At 38.1% G+C, this 20,288-nt stretch overlaps 1 protein-coding gene across 1 annotated transcript in view; it reads left to right on the forward strand.

Annotated features, from left to right (window-relative positions):
* The window catches only part of DDR2 (discoidin domain receptor tyrosine kinase 2), a 213,320-nt gene that overhangs the window by 113,393 nt on the left and 79,639 nt on the right, over window positions 1–20,288 (forward strand). Inside the window, exon 3 of the mRNA XM_074264657.1 lies at window positions 19,072–19,180. Within this exon, the coding sequence (XP_074120758.1) occupies window positions 19,099–19,180 (82 nt within the window). The 5' untranslated portion in view covers window positions 19,072–19,098. The remainder of the gene's footprint in view (window positions 1–19,071; window positions 19,181–20,288) is intronic.

Genomic DNA, 20,288 nt, shown 5'->3' on the forward strand with positions numbered 1-20,288 from the left:
AAGGAATAGTTGAGCTTCATGAAAGAGGCCCTTCCACAATAGGAGGCTGGCTTCCCTCCAGAAGAATTTTTGGCTACAGAAGTTCAAGAAGACTGTTTATTAAGATGGGAGGAGGTTGTGATTTCATGAGGAGCAGGAAACCTCACACCAATGAAATCCTGAATCTGTTCAAGGATCTGAAGTGTTGTGTGTATTATAGAAGACACAGGAAAAGACCTCCTTCTGTATGAAGCCTTTTTTGATCTTCCCTAGCTAAGCTTCTCTATCCCATTTATCTTGTATCTATTTTGTACATATTTACATCTATGTCATTTATGTTAACTATTTCATCCATCTCTTTATCTTTCTGTTCATATCTATCTATTCTTTATCTCTAGCCAATTTTCTCTAGTTTCCTTCCTTTCTTCCTTCCCTCCCTCCCTCCCTCCCTCTTTCCTCCCTCCATCTCTCCTTCCTTCCTTCCTTCCTTCCTTCCTTCCTTCCTTCCTTCCTTCCTTCCTTCCTTCCTTCCTTCCTTCCTTCCTTCCCTCCCTCCTTTCCTTTTTTCCTTCCTTCCTTCCTTCCTTCCTTCCTTCCTTCCTTCCTTCCTTCCTTCCTTCCTTCCTTCCTTCCTTCCTTCCTTCCTTCCTTCCTTCCTTCCTTCCCTCCCTCCTTTCCTTTTTTCCTTCCTTCCTTCCTTATTCCTTCCTTCCTTCCTTCCTTCCTTCCTTCCTTCCTTCCTTCCTTCCTTCCTTCCTTCCTTCCTTCCTTCCTTCCTTCCTTCCTTCCTTCCTTCCTTCCTTCCTTCCTTCCTTCCTTCCTTCCTTCCTTCCTTCCTTCCTTTTTTTTTCTCTTTTTCCCTGTCTAACTTAAAAACTCCTTGAGGGCTAAATAAATATTAATTAATTAATTACCTTGTTTTACCAGTGTTTGCCTAGCACTGACTGTGTGCAAGGCACATTTATTAAGTGCCTACTATGTGCTAGATACTGTGCTTACTTGCCTTCTTGAATTCCTTTAAGAGTTCAGGAAAGGGAGACTTTAATGAAGAATAGGGAGTAGTGGAGTAACACAGAAAGACCATTAGTCAGACCATCAGATTTTCTTTTTCTGAGACTTTATTTGACTTTGAGTAAGTCACCCAATCTCTTTAGGCCCCTGCTTCCTCACCTCTAAGATGGAAATGCTAACACTGGTACAATATACTTTACCAAGTTATTACAGAGAGAACATTTTGTAAAATGCTATGTGTGAGCTATTATTGGAACATGCGGGGAAAGCATCTTGGAGGAGCTGCAAGTTTACAAGACACAGAAAAAGAGACTGTCTCCTATGTCCTCATTACAGCAGAGACCGATGCCTCAGTAACCATTACTGGCGGCAGGGGACTCCACTGTCCATTAAAAAGACATATAATCAGGATATTCTCTTTCTTCATCTTGCCTAATTCTCTAGGCTAGATCTGAACATTCCTGTGGGAGCACGAAAAAGAGACTGACCTAGGAACGCTCAGCATGCAAGGCTGGGATTTTGACAAGGAGAATGGGAGGAAAGGAGGTTTGCCTTAAATTAGGGGCCAAGAGAGCTGGAGTCTTGAAGCTGGTAACCTCTCAAAGCAAGGACTGGGATATGGATAGCAGTGGTCCTGGCAGAAGGAAAAAGGGAAGGCTCTTTATATAGATTAAAAAATAAAAGCCAAGGATTTGGTGACTCAGGGGGAAAATTTCTTAATGGAGATGGAGTCTGCAGATGTTTAATAGCCTTAAATAAACTTACATTTTCTACACCAAATGGTTTCAGAGGCCGCCAGCTAAGGAAACAGGGAAGAGAACGTCCAGTCAGCAATGCTGAGAAGGCGTGCACAAAGGGAAGTGGGGAAGAATGAATTTCTATTGATGGTTAAGAGTGGGATTATTTTGGCAAATCTCCATGAATGTGACAGGTGTGGAGAGAGAAAGTGGATTGAGGAACGAGGGTAGAAGGACCTATCCAGGGCAAACCATGGACCAGGATAGGAAAAAAAATTCCAAGATTTTTGGACCTACCATGATGATTGCCTCTCAAGTCAAAGTGAGAGCCTCAAGCCTCTTCAGGTCTATGACTATCTCCAATTTATCCCCTTTATACATAGAATGTTATAGCCCACAAAATGTGGAAACTTGAGGACGGGAATTATTCTCACCTTACCTTTCTGTGTAATCTCAGCCTTTGGCGCGATTCCTGGTACATGCAGGGTGGTCCCTAAGTAGCACCATAGTGCGTAGAACACTGAGTCTAACCTCCTTAGTTAGACCTAAGTTTAAATCTAGCCTCAGTCAGTTATTAGCTACATGACCTTGGGAAAGACATTTGATCTTTGCCTGCCTCGGTTTCCCCAACCTATCTTGCAGGGTTATTATGAGGATCAGATGAGATAATATTTATGAAGTGCTTAGCACTGAGCACTTAGTAGCTACTATATAAATGCAGGATATTAAAATATACTCCTCCTTGACATAGATATTTTTGGTTACCTGAATATTGCTTTAGCCAGAAAGAGGACTGGGGTTAACTAGATATAGATACATGTGTATATTAAGTTAGTGAGTCAGACCTCTATCTGAATGTTAGAAATTTTCCTAAGTGGGGACTCAGAGAACTTGTGGTGTTTGGATGCTATGAGATGCTGAATGATCCTTGACTGCCATTTATTTTTTCACTTTTATTTCCATTTCTGCCTTTCTGGTATCTTATATTGTGACCAAAATAGACTATGTATTTGTTAGCTGAATACCCTTGTTCTTTTCCACTCTTATACTCCTATATTCATGCTACATTCCCTCATTTATTTCTGCCTATTAAAATATTTTCCCTCCTTCAAGTCTCATGTCAAATGCTATCTCCCTTAAGAAATTTTTTCCAATTTCTCAGTCAGAACTCCTAGGGTACTTTCATTATGCTGCTTTTTTTTAATCACTTATGTAATACATATCTTATATCTATTACTAACCTTTTATATGTCTTTTCTTATAGTCTTAAAATGAATTAAATGAGCACCAACTATACACTTTGTGCTGGTATTGGAATGTCCGAGTCTTGAGAGTAAAAATTGTATTTTATATATATCTTTGCATCTTTGGGAAGCACTGAAGAAATATTTGTTTTCAAAGATTTGTTTGCAAGAGAAGAAAACATTCTCTGACATTCCATTAGTTTGGAAACCAGCAGCTTGGGCAGTGGTCATACATTCATATGTATGTATAATGTATGCATGCATATATAAATATATGTCTATACATACATACATATTTTAATTTATACATATTTTCCCTTTAGACATATGCTATACTTTCCCTTTCTTTAAGTCTCACTTAAGATGGAAGAACTGAAAATATGAAAAGGCCATTCCAACAAACGTATGGAGCTCTACCTCTAGTTGATTGTCCCATAAGGCAAAGAATTGCCCTTGGATCGGTATTATCTGATGGGCATCTAGCCATTTAGTGGAGCAGCCAGCCTGTGCCTCCTTTGCTTGCCCAGATGAGTCAATGAAAAGGCACTTTGGCGGTTCTGCTAATACTCTAGATACTCAGTATCCCAAATCATATGTGGGCCTTGAATTTAACTTCACTTCCAAACTTAGCTTTATAAAGATCTCTTTGGAGAACAGAAAGCAGACTTCTTTGGGGGCCATCAACTAATTTTCTTTGTTTTTCTGGTTGCTTTATCATTGCCAGACATTTCAGGATCTCAAGAGATGCTCCAGGCTCCTGCTGGGTCTTGCCAGATCCTGAAAGTGACTCACAAAACTACAACTCAGTTAATTTTTTATGAGGTGAACATAGAGGCAGGGATAAGGCAGAAAAGATGTTGGCAAAAATGAAGGAAAAAAAACTTCAGGAAACTGGATTAGGATGTGGATTCTTCAGCTAAGATTCTCAAGTTTTTGGTGTATTTGTGGGCTCGGGAAATAAAAATAATACTTTATCAGCAGAATCTCATCATTGTCTATAGAAATGGCTGAACCAAGAGCCTTGGGGACTAGGTACTAAGATTTTTTTTTCTTTTAAGTTTTTCTCTTGCGCAGGAAATATTCATAAGGGGCAGATTAAGGCATCTAATCAACAATACCCCCTATAACAAAAGTTCCTGTTGTCTGCTCTTGGAAGTGGTTATTTGTGTAGTTTAAATGAAAGATAATGTGTAGAAGTGCTAGGAAATGGGCATTTTAATTAATAGGCGTTTATTAAGTGCTTATTATTGCAATAAGAATACAAAAACAATTCTAGACCTTTAGTCTTCTAATAGGGGAAGATAACATGTAAAAAGGGAATGAAAAGTAGGGATTAGGGTGGAAAAGAAGGTGCCCATATGGGTCTTGGTGGCATAGTGGAAAAACTGAAACATAGCCAGGAGGGAAATGAAGTATGGATGGTTTGAGCCAATTCTGAAATAAAGGCCCCATTAGGAACTTACTAATGTGAGAAGGGGGCTAGTGTGGAAGTGAGATATTATGCAGGGTGGAAGGACCCAGGCACAGAGGGAATTGTAGGGTGAGAAGGAAGCTTCTTCCTGGTGGTAAAGTCTGGAAAAAGTCAAGACATTATCTTTATTGTCATTGCCAATGGTTTTGAAGTGATGAAAGGGATGTCATCAAAGGTTTGGCCAAGCAGGAAAAAAAAAGGGTCTTTCATGTATTAATAAGGAGGAATAACAGGAAGCTATGCTGTACTAATATCATCAAATATAAAAGTACCTAGAGAAAAGGCTCTGTGGAGGATCTATAACAATGCTATTGAGAATTACTCAGACTGAGAAGAGAAATTAACCTGCTTGCTCAATTTACACTGATATGGGGATCGGCTTAAAGATGGAGTCACTCGTGTCAAGAGAGGAATGATAAGGAGCCCTTTCTCTTTGTCTCCCTATAAGATAATGCCTTGTACAGAACAAGTGAAATAATGGGGGATGTTTAACTTGTAGGTCGTCATACTGAGGATGCCCTCCAGCTTGCTGATACACTTCCTCAAATGTTACAAGAGAACATATAGCCTGACAAGAGCATAGTATTCCAGTATTCTTATTGCAACCTTTGATAAAAGGTAGATTTTTTTTCAAAAGATAGTCAATAGACCCAAAAGATATGGGTCTGTTGACTCATATTGAGATTTCCCTCCCCTAAAAGCCTCAGATTTTTATTCTAACAGTGCCTTACCCATTCCATCATTGTAAAACTGATCATTTGAATCCAAATAAATTCACCAAACTAAATTTCATCTTATTTTTTCATATTTTAATTCAATTTTGTTTTGTTTTTAGTTCTGAAAATAGAATTAAAATACGCTCTTTCCTCCTTCTCCCCATTGAAAAGGCAACAATTACTGGACCTGTTAAACAAAACACATTCCTAATCAATCATTGTCTCCAATTGTATTCCTGCACCCGACATGTATTATGCACACTCATACATGCATATGCAACACACACATATATATCCTTCCATACACACATCTTTGATCTATACTCTGCATCTATCCTCTCTCTCTCTGGAGAAGGAGAGGATATTTCATCATGAGTTCTTTGAAACTCTGGTTGGTACCATTGTATTTATTGATCAGAGCTCCTAAGTCTTTCAGAGTTGTTAATCTTTATAATATGTATAAATTGTTCTCCTGGTTCTGCTTATTCCGCTTGCATCAATTCATAAAGTCATTTTCTAGGTTTTTCATCTTATCCAACTCTAATGATAGTTTTAGCCTTTAAAGATTGTTTAGGATCCCTAATCCTATTATCCAGTATATTAGCTATCCCTCCTAGCACCTGCAAATTTGACAAGCCATCCATATTTTCATCAAGTTACTGACAAATTATTCAATCACATGGGTCCCTAGGATCCTCTCTATTGATAATTGGCCTTCATGTTGACATTGATTGATGGATGACTTGGGATCTAAATTCACTAAATGTTCTTAGGTGTTGATGCTAGCTAATGTTGAGGTTTGCTAAAAACATTGTATGCATTAGCTCATTTTATTCTTGGACCAGCCCAATAAGAAGCCCTAATATTATTTTTATTTTACTATCATCTAGCCCCCATCTCTCTATCTTGTTCACTAAAATAGCATGAGAACCTTTGCCAAATACTCTGATGAAATCCAAGTCTTCAGGGTTCCCATCATCCTACCAGTGTAATAGCTGAACCCCTACTTCCCCCCAAATAAGGTTAGTTCAGTATGCTCTGTTCTTAATGAAGATACGCTGACTCTTTATGATCACAACCATCCTTTCTAAATGTTGATAAACCACCTCTTTAACAATGTGTTCTAGGACTTTTCCAGGAATAATAGTTAAAGTAACCAGCCTATAATTTTCAGACTCCACCCTCTCCTATTTTGGAAATCAGTTCATTTATCCTTTTCTGAGTCTGTGGTGCTATTTCATTTCTTCCCTCTCTCACAAAGTATATACCATCAATTCAATAAACACTTATTCTGATTATTTCATGTATTTGGGAGAGTCTGGGTAGTGCAATGTGAGTCTGTTAACTCACCTATAGAATGAAGATAATAATGCTTGCCCTGCCAACTTCACAGGGTTGTTGTGAGGCACAAATGTTTAGAAAGACTCTTGCTAAGCTCTAAGTACTATACACATTTTTTTAAAAAAGCTTAAAATTGCACTAAGACTTTTGGAACATCTAGATACATGTCTATTGTTAATAATGACAATGAGATAATGAAACAAAGATGCTGCTGTTGCTGTTGATAGCCTGAGATGTGCTTTATTGAGTCCTAATGATTTGAACTAGAACATAGAATCAGGCCTTTAGTTCACTACTATCCAATTATTGATATTTCTGTATTTTACCCTTCTCCCTTATAAATAAATCCTCTTGCCAGAATGTATAGAGGGGAGGGATAACTGGGAAAGAGGGGTCCCTGAAGATATGGGGTTACCTAAACCACCTGTCAACTTCCTACAAGGAGAGTGGTTTCCCCTATTTACTGATGTATAAATTGAGGTATCCATCAGTCAGTCAACAAGAATTTTCAGCATTCACTAGAGAGAAGGATGTCATCTAGGAGTTAAAACAGGAACATAGCCCAAATCTTTCTAGTGCTGCCATCTCTCTGTAGGCTCCTTAGATTACCGATCCAAACCATTGAATCCAACTAGTATTTATTATGCACCCATTATACGTGAGGTTTTGTACTGGGGTGGATGACATAGAATGAGCATGTGGTATCTCGATACCATTGTGGCAGGTTTTCAGTCTTTGTGTTAATTGTCGGATACCCCTTCTTTTGACATAGGAGAATGAGGGATTAGTGGGGATAGACAGGCAGACCTCAGCTGGACTCCAGGGTCGATCTTATTCCCTCCCACCTGCTCTGCTCTACGCGGTGTCTGGACTTTGGAGCAGCACTGGCCACAACTCCGGCCAACACAAAAATTCTTGAATGCTCCACTCATCATGGTGAAAATCTAAGACAAAAAGATCCAGAGCTCCTACTTCCGTGAGGACTGTCTCAGACTGATCAGTTCACTCGTCCTATCACCAGGTCATCATCATTGTCATCGGTTCTGCTTGCTGGTCTCACCAATGATGTACCAGCTATGTTTCTTCCAGTGGACTCCCCTTTACCCTGGCTGGCTGCCACTCCTGGCAGAAGCCGGAGGCTGGCTGGACCATCTCATTCCAGTTTTTGCCACAACTCTGGCACAGACTGAACAGTCCCAGGGATTCTCCCACACTGCATCAGGTGCATCTTCTTCCACCTGCTTATCCCCTGTGGCCTTTTTTCCCTACACCCTAACAAAGGGAGCTAGTTCAGATGGGGCTGGGACACTTGAGGAGAGAAGTTGGATCTTATTTCTCAGCCATCCTAACCCTACACATTGAACTCATATAATAAATATTTATTGAATGGTGATTTTTGGAGCTCTAGCTAGGATTTGGTTTTTCATCCAATGGTTTGGCCTAGATCTGTCATGTTAGGGTTCCCTGAGGAGAATAGAGGCTGAGTAAGATTCCCCAGATTCCCTGTGGAGTGGAGGGAAGTTCTGGCAAGGCTTAGGGAAATGGATATTTTTTTTAAGTGAAGATTATTTTGGACTACCCAGTTATGTGTGTGTATGTTTTCAGGGGCTAATTCCTCGCCAAAACCAGAACTCATTTCTGAATACTTATTTACCAAATATTAAATACTCCCAAGATTGCTTTTCTCATTTTGCTGAATCTGAAATGGAGATGACTCAGCGAGGAGGAAAAATAAGCCTTAGAAATCCTGTCCCCCAGAATTAAAGCATACAGTCCAAAGTCACATGTTTCCATTCTTCCCCACACAAAACCCAGCCAAGCTCTAGTTCTACTCAGACACATGCAAGTGCATCCACATGCACCAGCAGATACAGACACGTGTATACATGTGTACTCACATGCATATGAATACACACACATATCCATGGATGCAACTGTACCCATGCCTTTACACATATACATACACACACACACTTACTTGCAGTGCACTTTCCATATGCACATATACTTATCCAGATATAAAAATTAAATGCATATTCATTCACAAATAGGTATATACATGCATGTACATATTATATGCTTATGGATCCATATATGCATGCACACATAAGTCATTGCATTGCATGCATAGAATTAATAAAGTAATTAATAATGACATTTGATGTAATTTGCATATACATACATGTATTTAGACATATACAGTACACATTCAGCCCACCATGTTCATGTTTCCATATTGATAAAGTCCTCTCTTCTAACACTGGCTAGCATCCTTCAGGAAGTTCTCCATCAAATCTTCCTGACCTTTCTTTGCTTTTCACATGGCACTTCTTCAGTAAGGATCTTGCTACCCCTTGTTTTGCCGGCAGTGAAAAACAGCTGAGTTCTTCCATCCCTTTGCTGCTGAAGATTGTGATTGAGCTCCAACTTGACCTTTTAAAGAGATGTCCTAACTGAGGGAGACAAGCAGAGAGAGGATGCCACATGGGAATGAACTAAGTTTCTAGAAGAATCTTGCTTATATAACTCTTAAGGAACTATGTGTATCCAATTCCAGAGGGAGAAAGAGATTTATAGGAAACTAGTCTCCTACACAGTCACTAGGACCCCAAAGAAGGGCAACAGAGCTGTGTTGTTCCATAGGAGAGCAATCACATGAAAGAGAAAGAGTTATAGAAAAAAAGAGCTAAAAAAAAAAAAAAAAAGGTAGAAGAGAAGGATGAACAAAACAGGAAGCCTCCTAGTAGAGGATTAACCTACTAATATTCTGAAACATGTTAAATATATAGGGTTTCTTGATTCTTTATAAAGACAATCAAATCAATACACATTTATTATTATACCAAGTTCTTATCTCTTAAAGTGGACTTCCCCCAAAGAAGTACGTGAGGTCCAGAAAATTTGATAGTTCTTTGAAGGGTACAGATCGATCTGAGTAGGAGATTGCTTGACTCTCCAGAAGCCCCAAATCCTTTCCCTTTTTGGATTCTCCTGAGGTAGAACAATCAGCATAATATTGTAAATCTTAAAGACTATACTGGTTCCTAAGAAGAGCAGAGACCCAATGGAGAGTGAAAGGTGGGTATGTTGTATTTATAGGTTTTGGTGCTAGTTTTTTGAATTTTGAGATTAGAATAAGTAAAACCTCCTTATATTCAGTTGTTTTCAATGGATGCTTAAAGATCCTTATGGAAACATCAGCCAAATTTTGAATAAAAAAAAATCCAGATAGAAGTAGGAAAAAAAAAAGAAATTTTAGTGAGAAGTACCTAAGAAATAATCCCAAATGTACTTTATATTTCAGTAATGGCCCACAAATAGTACCTTTTCTCCCTTAGTACTCATTTTATTTTTGCTGAGGTAATTGGGGTTAAGTGACTTGTCCAGGCTCACACAGCTAGGAAGTATTAAGTGTCTAAGGCCAAATTTGAATTCAGGTCCTCCTGACTTCAGGGCTGGTGTTTTATTCACTGTATCAACTAGCTGCCCCCCACTTAGTATTCATTTCACTGATAATCACCTGACCACACTTTTTCCACACACACACACAAATCCAAATTGGTTTCATGAATGCGAGAAGGGACTAATCCAGAGGCAAATAATTCCTACTGAAGACCATGGCTGATTTCCAAAAGGATCAGTATTTTCTTCTTAGCCTCTGCTGCAGTCTTAGTATGATAGAAAATGTTTTAGATTTCTATTCCTTAGCAAAATGGAGGTTTGAAAATCAAAGATTGATTCTGGCTTTTGATATTGGGAAGAAAGGTGCTGTTTATAGGGACTATATGCCTGTAAGAATAGTTGTTTGTTTTATGAAATAACTATGTTTCTGAAAAAAAAGTTGTGTCTAACTTATATTTTGAACTTTGAATTAAGTCAATTGAATCATCTTTTTAAAACACTGGCAGAGCTTATTATTTATAAAATCGTTTCACTGAATCCTTTAAAGTTTTTTGCTTTGTATTTTAAATTAATAAAGATTTATACATTCTTCCTTCTACCTTTCCCCACATTAAAACAAAAGAAAACAAAAAGCCCATTAAAAGAAAAAATATACATTTAACAAAATAAATTCCCACATTGGTTGTGCCTGAAAAAGCATGTCTCATTCTGCATCTAGAGTCCACCACCTCTTTGTCAGGAAGGGGAGCTTATTTCATCATCAGCTGTATGAAATCGGGATTAGCTAATGTACTAATGTTTGCATTCTGTGTTTCCCAATAGGTTGTAAGCAAGGATAGGGACTCTCTCGCCGGTTCTTATCACTCTAGTATTTAGCATAGTACCCAGCCCAAGGAAAGCCCTTAATAAATCTTTATAGATTAATTAATTTCTTGATTTATGAGGTTTAGAAAGGAAAGGTGACTTGGTTAAGATAAAAGACCTTGCAAATAAATCCAGATCTTCAAACTACAAATGTAATTCTCAATGCATAGATCTTTTCCTCTTTCAAATGGATTAAAGAAAGTGGGAGAAGACCCAGAGACACAGAATCTTTTGGTAACATGAATAGTCAGTCACTCCTTATTTAAAAAAAAAAGTGATGAATTTAGACAGCACCTATAATAGAAAGAGAATCTGGAGTCTGTCATCCTAGGTTAGAATTCCAGATGTTATTTGTAAACTTTTATCTTAATTAACTTTCCCCTAATAAACCAGAATTTCTTTATCTATAAAATGATAAGATATCTAGATTCCTTCTCATTCTAAATGTTATGCAAATGGTCTATGTCTCCTCTTTCTCTTTTCATTGCCAGTACTTTAGAAGAGGCTCTTATTACTACACATCTAAATTATTTTAAGAGCCTCCTAACAGGTCTTCCTGTTTCTATTCTCTTCTACTTTCTTTTTATTCTTTATGCTGATGATGTGTCTTATACATGAATTTGGTCATATCACTTCACTGAACCAAAATCCTCAGTACTTTCCTCTTGTTAGACTCTTCTGCCTAGCACTCATGACCATCCATAATTTGGTGCAACCCTTAACTTACTAGGCTGTATATCATTTTACGCCCCTTCACACCCTTTATATCACAGAAAAAATGGACAATTCTTTTCCCCACAAATACTCTCTGATATTTGCTTTTGTTTAGGTTGTACCAAGTGGTTGGAATTGCCAGTTCTTTCTCTCTCTCCCTGTTAAATTCTACCAATTCTTTAAATTGACATCTCTGCCATGAAACCTACTCTGATACTCCTCTTTCCCCAGTTGGTAATGACATTTCCATTTGGGTCTCATAGAGCACTTAGCTTAACTCCTAATACACTTAGTTTGATGCACAATACTTTTGATATCTGTGCTTATGTGTTACTCTTCCCCAAAATACTCATGAAACAATAAGTTCTATGATGAAGATCTGTGATTCTATCTTATCTAAACTTTGAATTTCCCCATGCATCTGGCATAGTAAGTTCTGCTTAATATTTATTGTAATAAATTGACTATTTGATGTCTGAGCTTTTTGTAAAGAGAAAAGTACTTTAGTTCCATCTGAAAATCCTGGGATTAAAAGGATTCAAACCATTATTTATTCCTATTGAAAAAAAGGACCTGGCTTTGGATTGGCTCACATTTATTGACTTTGTTTAAGAAAGTAAAATTCACCTTCTGTCTAACTTTGCAGGGAATAATGGGAAACAGGGCACCACTGTGGACAGAAAAGAGATTGTTTCTTAAATTTACCTGTGATCACTCTGGCAGGACAACGGAAGGTCAGCTCTAACCTTTTACCAATGGTGCATAGGGTGGGAGAGTAAAGGGGAAACCAAATGACAGAGAAATTTTAAATCATGTTAATTATAATAGTGATAGCTGATCTGTTTCTTTTCTCATGTGTCATGGCTTGCAAAGCCCTTTTGCATTTGATCATTACAAGAAGACCTGCAGATAATGGTCATAAAAAGATTCTTGGTCAGATATAGGTATATAGATATACTCAGAGGCCTCTTGCAAATCTGACATTGTTAGAACTCAATGAGCTTCTCCAGCCAAAAAGTGATTTCAGTTGTTCAGCTTTTTCAGTCTGATTATTCATGATCTCATTTGAGTTATTGTTTTCAAAGATGCTGTTTGCCATTTCCTTCTGCAGTTCTTTGTCAGACAAGGAAACTGAGGCAGATTGAAGAGACTTGTCCAGGGTCACACAGCTAGTAAGTGTCTGAGGCCAGATTTGAACCCAGGAAGATGCATCTTCTTGACGTCAGATCTGGAGCTCTTTCCACTGTACCACCTAGGTAACCCCAAAAGTAATTTCATTTGTCTTTAAAATTCATAGTATTTTGATTAGTTAAGGAGGCAACCTTTGATTTGGAAAAAAATCCTAGGTGCAAATGTCACCTCAGACACTACACAACAAGTTATTTCATCTGTCCCAGACCAAGTTTCCTCATCAGTAAATAGAAATCATAATAGTATCTTCATATCAAGGCTATTTTGAGGATCAAATGAGGTAATATAAGCTTTTCAAACCTTAAAAATACTAAATAAATGCTTGATATTATTTAGGCTTCCCCTGTGTCATATTTCACATTCTACCTTGAATTGTCATTAGTGACTTGTATCCATATCCTATCTTCAACTAAATTGTAAGATTCTTGAGAGGAGGTCCCATAAAAAATAAAATCACTGACTACAAAGAAATGTAAACTCATTGGTTATATAGCAATGTCGAAGATGATTTCTTAGTAAAGAAAGCAAATATCCATTTTATTAAAAAAAAGCTTACACCTCCCATGATAATGGACTTTTCATGACAGTTTATTAGGCAGAATTAAATAGATGAAAATAGAGGACTGAACTACATGGAAATAATGCTAATGCTGAGTGAGGTCACAACTGGAAATCAAGTTGTGCTCTCCCACAGTTCAAGAAGATCAGGATAGGGAGGTAAAGAAAGCCCATTGAGTTCTAACAATGTCAGATCTGCAAGGGGCCTCTGAGAATATCCAGTACCCCCTATATCTGACCGAGACTCTTTTTATGACCATCATCTACAGGTCTTCTTATAATGATCAAATGCAAAAGGACTTTGCAAGCCATGACACATGAGAAAAGGAACAGATCAGCTATCACAATTATAATTAACATGATTTAAAATGTTTCTGCCACTTGGTCTCCCCTTTACTCTCCTGCCCTATGCACCACTTGTGTAAAACATTCATATAGAAGATTACTTGTAATGGTTTGACAATCTCAAAAAACTGCTAAAGTTTTTTTCATATTGGATATGTATTCACACAGATATATACTCCTAAACCCAAACAGTTAATAAACATTTATTATACACCTGCTATATACCAAAAAGCTGTCAGTCTAGTAGGGAAGATGACATAAAACCAACTGTGCACCAATTATATGCAGAATAAATAGCAATAATCCACAAAGGGAGGCACTATAAATAAAAGACGTTGACAAGGTTTCCTGGAGGAGGTGAGTTTTGGGGGCATATATCTACGTAGTGGAGAAAGAACTGGTCCAGAAGTCAGGAAGACCTGAGTTCAAATGTGATGTTAGATACTTGACACTTACTTGCTGTATGACCCTGGACAAGTCACTTAATCCCAATTGACTGACAAAGGAAAAAAAATTGTGCTTTTATCCAGAAGGTAGTGATGAGAAGATACATTTGAGGCATGAGGAACAAGAGAAAATACCTGGAGGCAAGAGATAGAGCATCTTATTTGTGGACCAGAATCATTGGCTTAAAAAGTATGTGGAGCGATGTAAAGTGTAATGATTCTGGAAACTTGTTGGGGAACTCGGTTAACTTAGGAAAAAGCTTTCCCCTTTGTAGGGTATTCATGAAATTTTTCTTAGGCTTTTCCAAAGGATTCCTTTAAATAATATCTAATAATATTTATGATAATGATCGTTATATTGCTAGCCTGAATTTGCATAGTTCTTTGATTTTAACTTTTGTAAAGTCTTTGAATGCCAGACAGAAGATTTCAGAAATGAACCTAGAGGTGATAGGAAGTTGCTGGAGATTATTATAATGATACACAATTATGAGAATTAGTGGGTATATTGTATTATTGTAGTTGCATATAATCATTATAAAGTATAATGGGCTGCCTTAGGAGACAGTAGATTGCCCTTCTCTCTGGTTCTTCAAGTAAAATTTAGGTGACAGCTTGTTAAAGCTGTGATGCAAAGGATTCTGGTTCAGGTTTGGCTTGGATTAGACATCCCCTGAGATTCTGTTAGACACTATTCAGGACAGATAATAAAAGTATTACTGGCCTGTAACCACTAGAAACACATTCCAAAAGAGGCTGCTTTTCTTACCTTTGTGAATTCCTCGCTGAAGCGTGATCTGGGAGCTAGTTCTGCTGACTTAACTTGTCACAATAACATTACCCAATATGGATTTCAGAAAAAGGTTGTTGAAAGTGTATTCACATCCCAAAAGGCTATGCCCTCATTCCACAGGGGCACTTCATAAGGAATATGACCTTCTACCTCCTCCCAGCTTTCTCACTCACTCCTCAGGAGATTTGCTAGCTGCAAAACTCTGGGTTAAGACACAATATCTTGGGGGCAGCTGAACTGATGAACAGTCTTAGTGTGGCAGAGCCCAGGATTAGTGTGTCATGGTGTCTGTCAGAGGAAACTGTGTTTGTCCATAGGGGATTGGGAACAGAGAGTACATTCTTTCCTACAGAGCAACTCAGACTCAGAATTGAAGAGGGTTTTTATTTTGTTTTATATTACTCTCTCACAAGTAGGGTTTGTCAATGCAAAAATGTGAAACTGCGATTTTGTCCTGGGTGTTTCCAGCCTCTCTATTCTGTTCCCTTTTGGGCTTACCATTCCAACCCTCACTGGTAACCCCCTCTTCAACTGGTTCTTTTATGTTTCTCTTTGCGGATGTAAAGGGCATGACTGATATATCTCCTCTTAGGGGAATGTCTTTTTATAGCTCACAAACCCCCACCAGTGTGTTTCCCTTTAATACAATTAGACACCCAAATGCAATTAGCTTTTAAAAAAGGACATTTATTAAGTTAATATAGTGTAATATAATATGTATAAATATTATAATATATAATATATATAATAGATTATATTATATATAATATGTATATATTATATACATAATACATAATATGTATAATGATATATAATAATGTAATATGTGTAAAATATCCTCCAAAAAGTCTGTCATATCCTCCCGTCACTACATGCATTGTCAAAGAGAAAGTGAGCTCAAAATCAGAGAACACATATGGTAAAGAAGTAAATCACAGCTCCTGATTTTTCAAAGTTCTCTTCTCCCTTAGTAGGGTATTCATGAAATCATTCTTAGGCACAATGTAGCTTTTCCAATGGATTCCTTTAAATAATACCTCATAATAGTAATGATAATGATAGTAATAATTGTAGCTTGAATTTATATAGTTCTTTGATTTTCACTTTTTGTAAAATGCTTCATGTTATTTCATTTAATCCTCACAAGAATCCTGTGTGTCATATGTTATTATTTATATTTTATATATTAGGAAACTGAGGCTTAGAGAGGTGAAGTTATTTGCATGGCATCATATAGCTGGTAAGTATTTAAGGCAAAATTTGAAGTTGAGTCTTCTTAGACCCAATTTGCCTTCACAAATTCAACTCCTAAGTCAGGTGGTTTCTTAATAGAGTCCTGAGGCTGCCTGTCCCAAGGGTGTCTTATTTGTCATTGGCTTCTAATATTGTTATTGTATCAGCTATTTGTAGAATATTGCTATGAGTGGAACACTGATGAAAAATTCTAAGTCCTTTGATTCTCTGAGGGTCACAAAGTCAAGGAGGGAAAGGGGGGGCCAAGAACATGAATGAGTCCAAGAATCATTCTCCTTCTGCCTTCACCCTTCTTTAAAGTGATTTTTTTCCTCAGGTCTTGGCTTGAACTTCTTTCTGCTGGATCACAACTCACTAAGAGCTTTTCATTTCAGATTGGCTTCCTATTTCATACAAAGACTCTAGTTAATCATCAAGTTTTAGCCAATCTGAATATCCTTCTTATTCAATGTTACTCCTTTTCATTCGGTGGCTTTCAAGGATTTCCAAATTGATCAAAGACCTTTTTAATCTATCATAGAGAATTTTGTGGATTATTTAATGAGTATATTTATTCTGACATGGTGAAGATAATTGGTGATATTTACTATATTTACTATCATATTTGAATGTTTGGATGTTCTATGAGACATGGCAAAATTTTCTATTTCCTGGAAACTTTTGAAAATGCCATTGTGATGAGGTAATTGATTGATTTTATAAACCCCATCTTGAAGTAATTATCAAACCTATTTCATTAAAAACCATATTATCATTTATATAGGGAATGTAACATATAATTTTGGGGAAAAAAACCACTTTTGCTGAGCCAGGGAATCTATGTTCACTTCCCATCTTTGATGTTTAATACCTTGTGATTCTGGCAAATCACTTCACCTTCTAGGGTCTCACATTTTTTCATCTGTAACATGAGAAGGTTGTACCAGATGATCTTTGAAGTGCCTCCCAGTTTTAGACCTCTAATCCTATTTAGGAATTAATTTGTGTGAACTTAAGCCAACAGAACACATTTTTATATGTTAAGGCTTTTTTCTAATGATGAATTGTGAGACAGAAAATTCGGATATCAATAATTCGGGTCAATGAATAATGGTGTTAAAGGAGGTTTTTCTCACTTTCTCAAATCACATCTTATAGGAGGTTAGACTCCCCTTTCATATGTTAATGGATGACATTTAATAGTAGGTTTTTGTGAGGTATTTTATAGACATTATGTCTCTAGATGCTTGCAACCTTTTGAGGTACTTAGTACCAGGTTTACTATCCCTTTTATAGATGAGGAAAGTTTAGTGACCTTAACAATGCAGCAGAGTATAGACTCAAACTCAGGCTTGGAGTTGATTGTAAATCTTCAGGGTTCCCCCATATCAAGCTCAATTTCACAAGATGTGGATTAAGGACTAGAAGAATCCAATTCCCCTGTTTTACAGGGGCTCACCCATGTTGAGCTCTTAAGAGAGACCACTGGGTAAATCTCTAAATAGAGTAGCTTTGGGGGGCTTTTTCCTGACAAGGTGGTGAAGGATAGCAGGGAAAGGCTAATTGAGATCTCTGTAGGCACGATTTTGCTATTCTTAGACTCATGGTCTAAGGCAACCCATATTCATCAAAAAGTACAGTTAATGGCCTTTCATTGTCCAAATGAAGATGGTTGCCTTCTTCCCTGAGTAAAGAGAATAAATGTTAAGGACCCTTGGAATGTCAAACACTCTTCCCCATCCTTTTGCCCCATAAAACCTTTAATAAAATCTGGTCAGATTGCCAGAATTTAATATGTTTTTGCCTAGCTCTCACAACACGCGTGCACACACACACACACACACACACACACACACATACACACATACACCAGCTGATTGTTGGTTAACAGAATCTTGGGAACTTTCTTGCTCCATGTCTGAGTACTTAACTATAGTATAGTGAAGGATGATGTCTGGACAGATTGTGTGTGTGTGTGTAAACATGGGTGCATTTCTTTTAATGTTCTGTTTATCTCATTTCAGCCTTCATCATCTCTTGTTTAGACCTAAGTGGTCTTTCTTCATCTACTTCTCTCTAATCTCCAACATACCCATTCTACAGCATCAATCTTCTTAAGGCAAGGGATCACCTAGGTCGTTCCCCTGTTCAGAAATCTTTATGATTCCCTATCACCTATGGACCAGCATAGAAGGGGACGGCCTGTATATATATAGCCTGTCTGGCTGAAGCCCACCTTTATGACTGCATCTCTGACTGGCCCCTTCGTGGATTCTGCGTGCTGTAAATCTAAGCCACTGGCTCTTTCCTGGTGACTTGCTCCTCCCTTTCCCCACATATCTGCCTTGAGGATGCTTGTCTTGGTAGTTGTTTCAAGTATTTAAAAGTCTAGGTCAGAGAGTATTAGACTTCATCTACTTGGTCCCAGAACTGGAAAGAGTGGGTAGAAATTGCAACGACAAATTTCATCTTAATGGAAGAAAACTGCCCAATGATTAGAGCCACCCTAATGTAGAATGAACGATTGCTTTAAGTAGAAGGCTCCCCCTCTGCAGCGGTCTTAAAGCAGAGACTGGATGATCACAGGTCATAGGGAAGATTCTTGTCCAGAGATGGGTAGGGTCAGATGGTCAGTGAAATTGTTTCTGATCCTTAGAGTCTATGATTCTCTGCATGTAAGAGAATTTTAGAATACAGCAAGGCCACATTAATGCAGAATGAGGGCTAGAACATCTAGCCATGGTTTTTGTTAAGCCCTGAACGCAGAGGCAGGAGAGACCTGGCTCCAGCTCTTGCCTACCACACTGACTAGCCATCTAACCTCAATCTATTCACTTCAGTTTTGGAGATTACGCTTCCTCATTTCTAAAACGGAGACAACCTTATGTGGGGATTCTGTGTGGCGTGCTGTGTGAATCACATAACAACGTATGCTGACAAATTGTAGGAAGTTATGTGAGTACTCAGTGTATTACTTTCGCTGCCATACTTACCTCTCTCTCTGTTATCTTTCCCACGTCCTGCAGAATCCAGCCCTGAAGCCATCTGCTGAGATGACCCCCTTTCCCAAGTTGCCACTGGTGTTGCTGCTGCTGCCTCCCATCTTGACCGGCACCAAAGCTCAGGTTAATCCAGGTAACCCAGCCACCCGCCATTCCGCCGGATCTGAGAGAACGTCAATGTTTTCCTTGGGAGTAGTCCCGGCCTAGGTGTCCCCAGCTCATTAATCTCTTTGCTTCTGTGGTGGGAAGAGACACTGTGAGGGCCAAGACACCCGACCTGCTTCCTATAAGCATGAGCGGTCACTTCCGACATGGAGAGAGGGTGAGCTGGAGAACAGTGGGGCAGAGAGCCAGCCCCACACCTTCAACTTTAAGAAAGGGAGTTTGGCTATGGCCACAAGAGATCTCCTCTTTGGCCATAATGTTGTGTAGAATCTTTGGCTTTCTAGACTTGGAGGGGGTCATGGGGCTCTGGCATAATGCGTCCTATCTTCCTCAGGGCACAGCTGTGCTCAAAAGCAAATATTCATGGGAACATTCATTCAGACATTCTAGGAGGAAGCACTGGGCCGCGTCATCAGGGTTTTGAGGCATGTTGTCTGTTTTTGCTTTCTCTCTGACCGATTGGTGAGAAATCTATCAACCATTATCTTTCTCTCTCTCACCACATCAGTGCAACAAGCCTTGTAAAGAACTCCTCAAAGTAAGTGTCTCACGGAGGGTTATCTAACAAAGAAGAGGTGGGTTTTCTTCCTGTGTCCTGCTCAGACAATGCAGTTGGTAGGACCAGAGCAGGAATATGCTAGGAATGGTTAGCAAGGCACTGACGCTGCAAGTGTACACTGTGGGAGTTTCCAGAAAAAAAGCAAGATAGCAGTGTTGGAGGGAAGGTGTATGTCTAAAGCAGAAGCAATAAATCTTATGGATCTCAGGGAAGCTACAATTAAATATATATATATATATATATATATATATATATATATATATATATATATATATATATATATATATATATATATATATATATATATATATCCCCCATCCCAGAAGCATTTTGGATTATTATAGGTGGCCATTTTATCTTTGCTTGAATATTTCCAACGACAGGGAACTCATTACTTAATGAATCAGTTCATTTTCATATAGATCTGCTTTTAAGAATGTTTTCCCCTTTTGAATTAAAATCTATTTGCCTATAAATCGCACTCTTTGTTCCTAGTTCTGTTTTGTGAAGTATACCA

The sequence above is a fragment of the Sminthopsis crassicaudata genome, chromosome 4 (assembly GCF_048593235.1).
Source record: "Sminthopsis crassicaudata isolate SCR6 chromosome 4, ASM4859323v1, whole genome shotgun sequence".
Taxonomy (NCBI): Eukaryota; Metazoa; Chordata; class Mammalia; order Dasyuromorphia; family Dasyuridae; genus Sminthopsis; species Sminthopsis crassicaudata.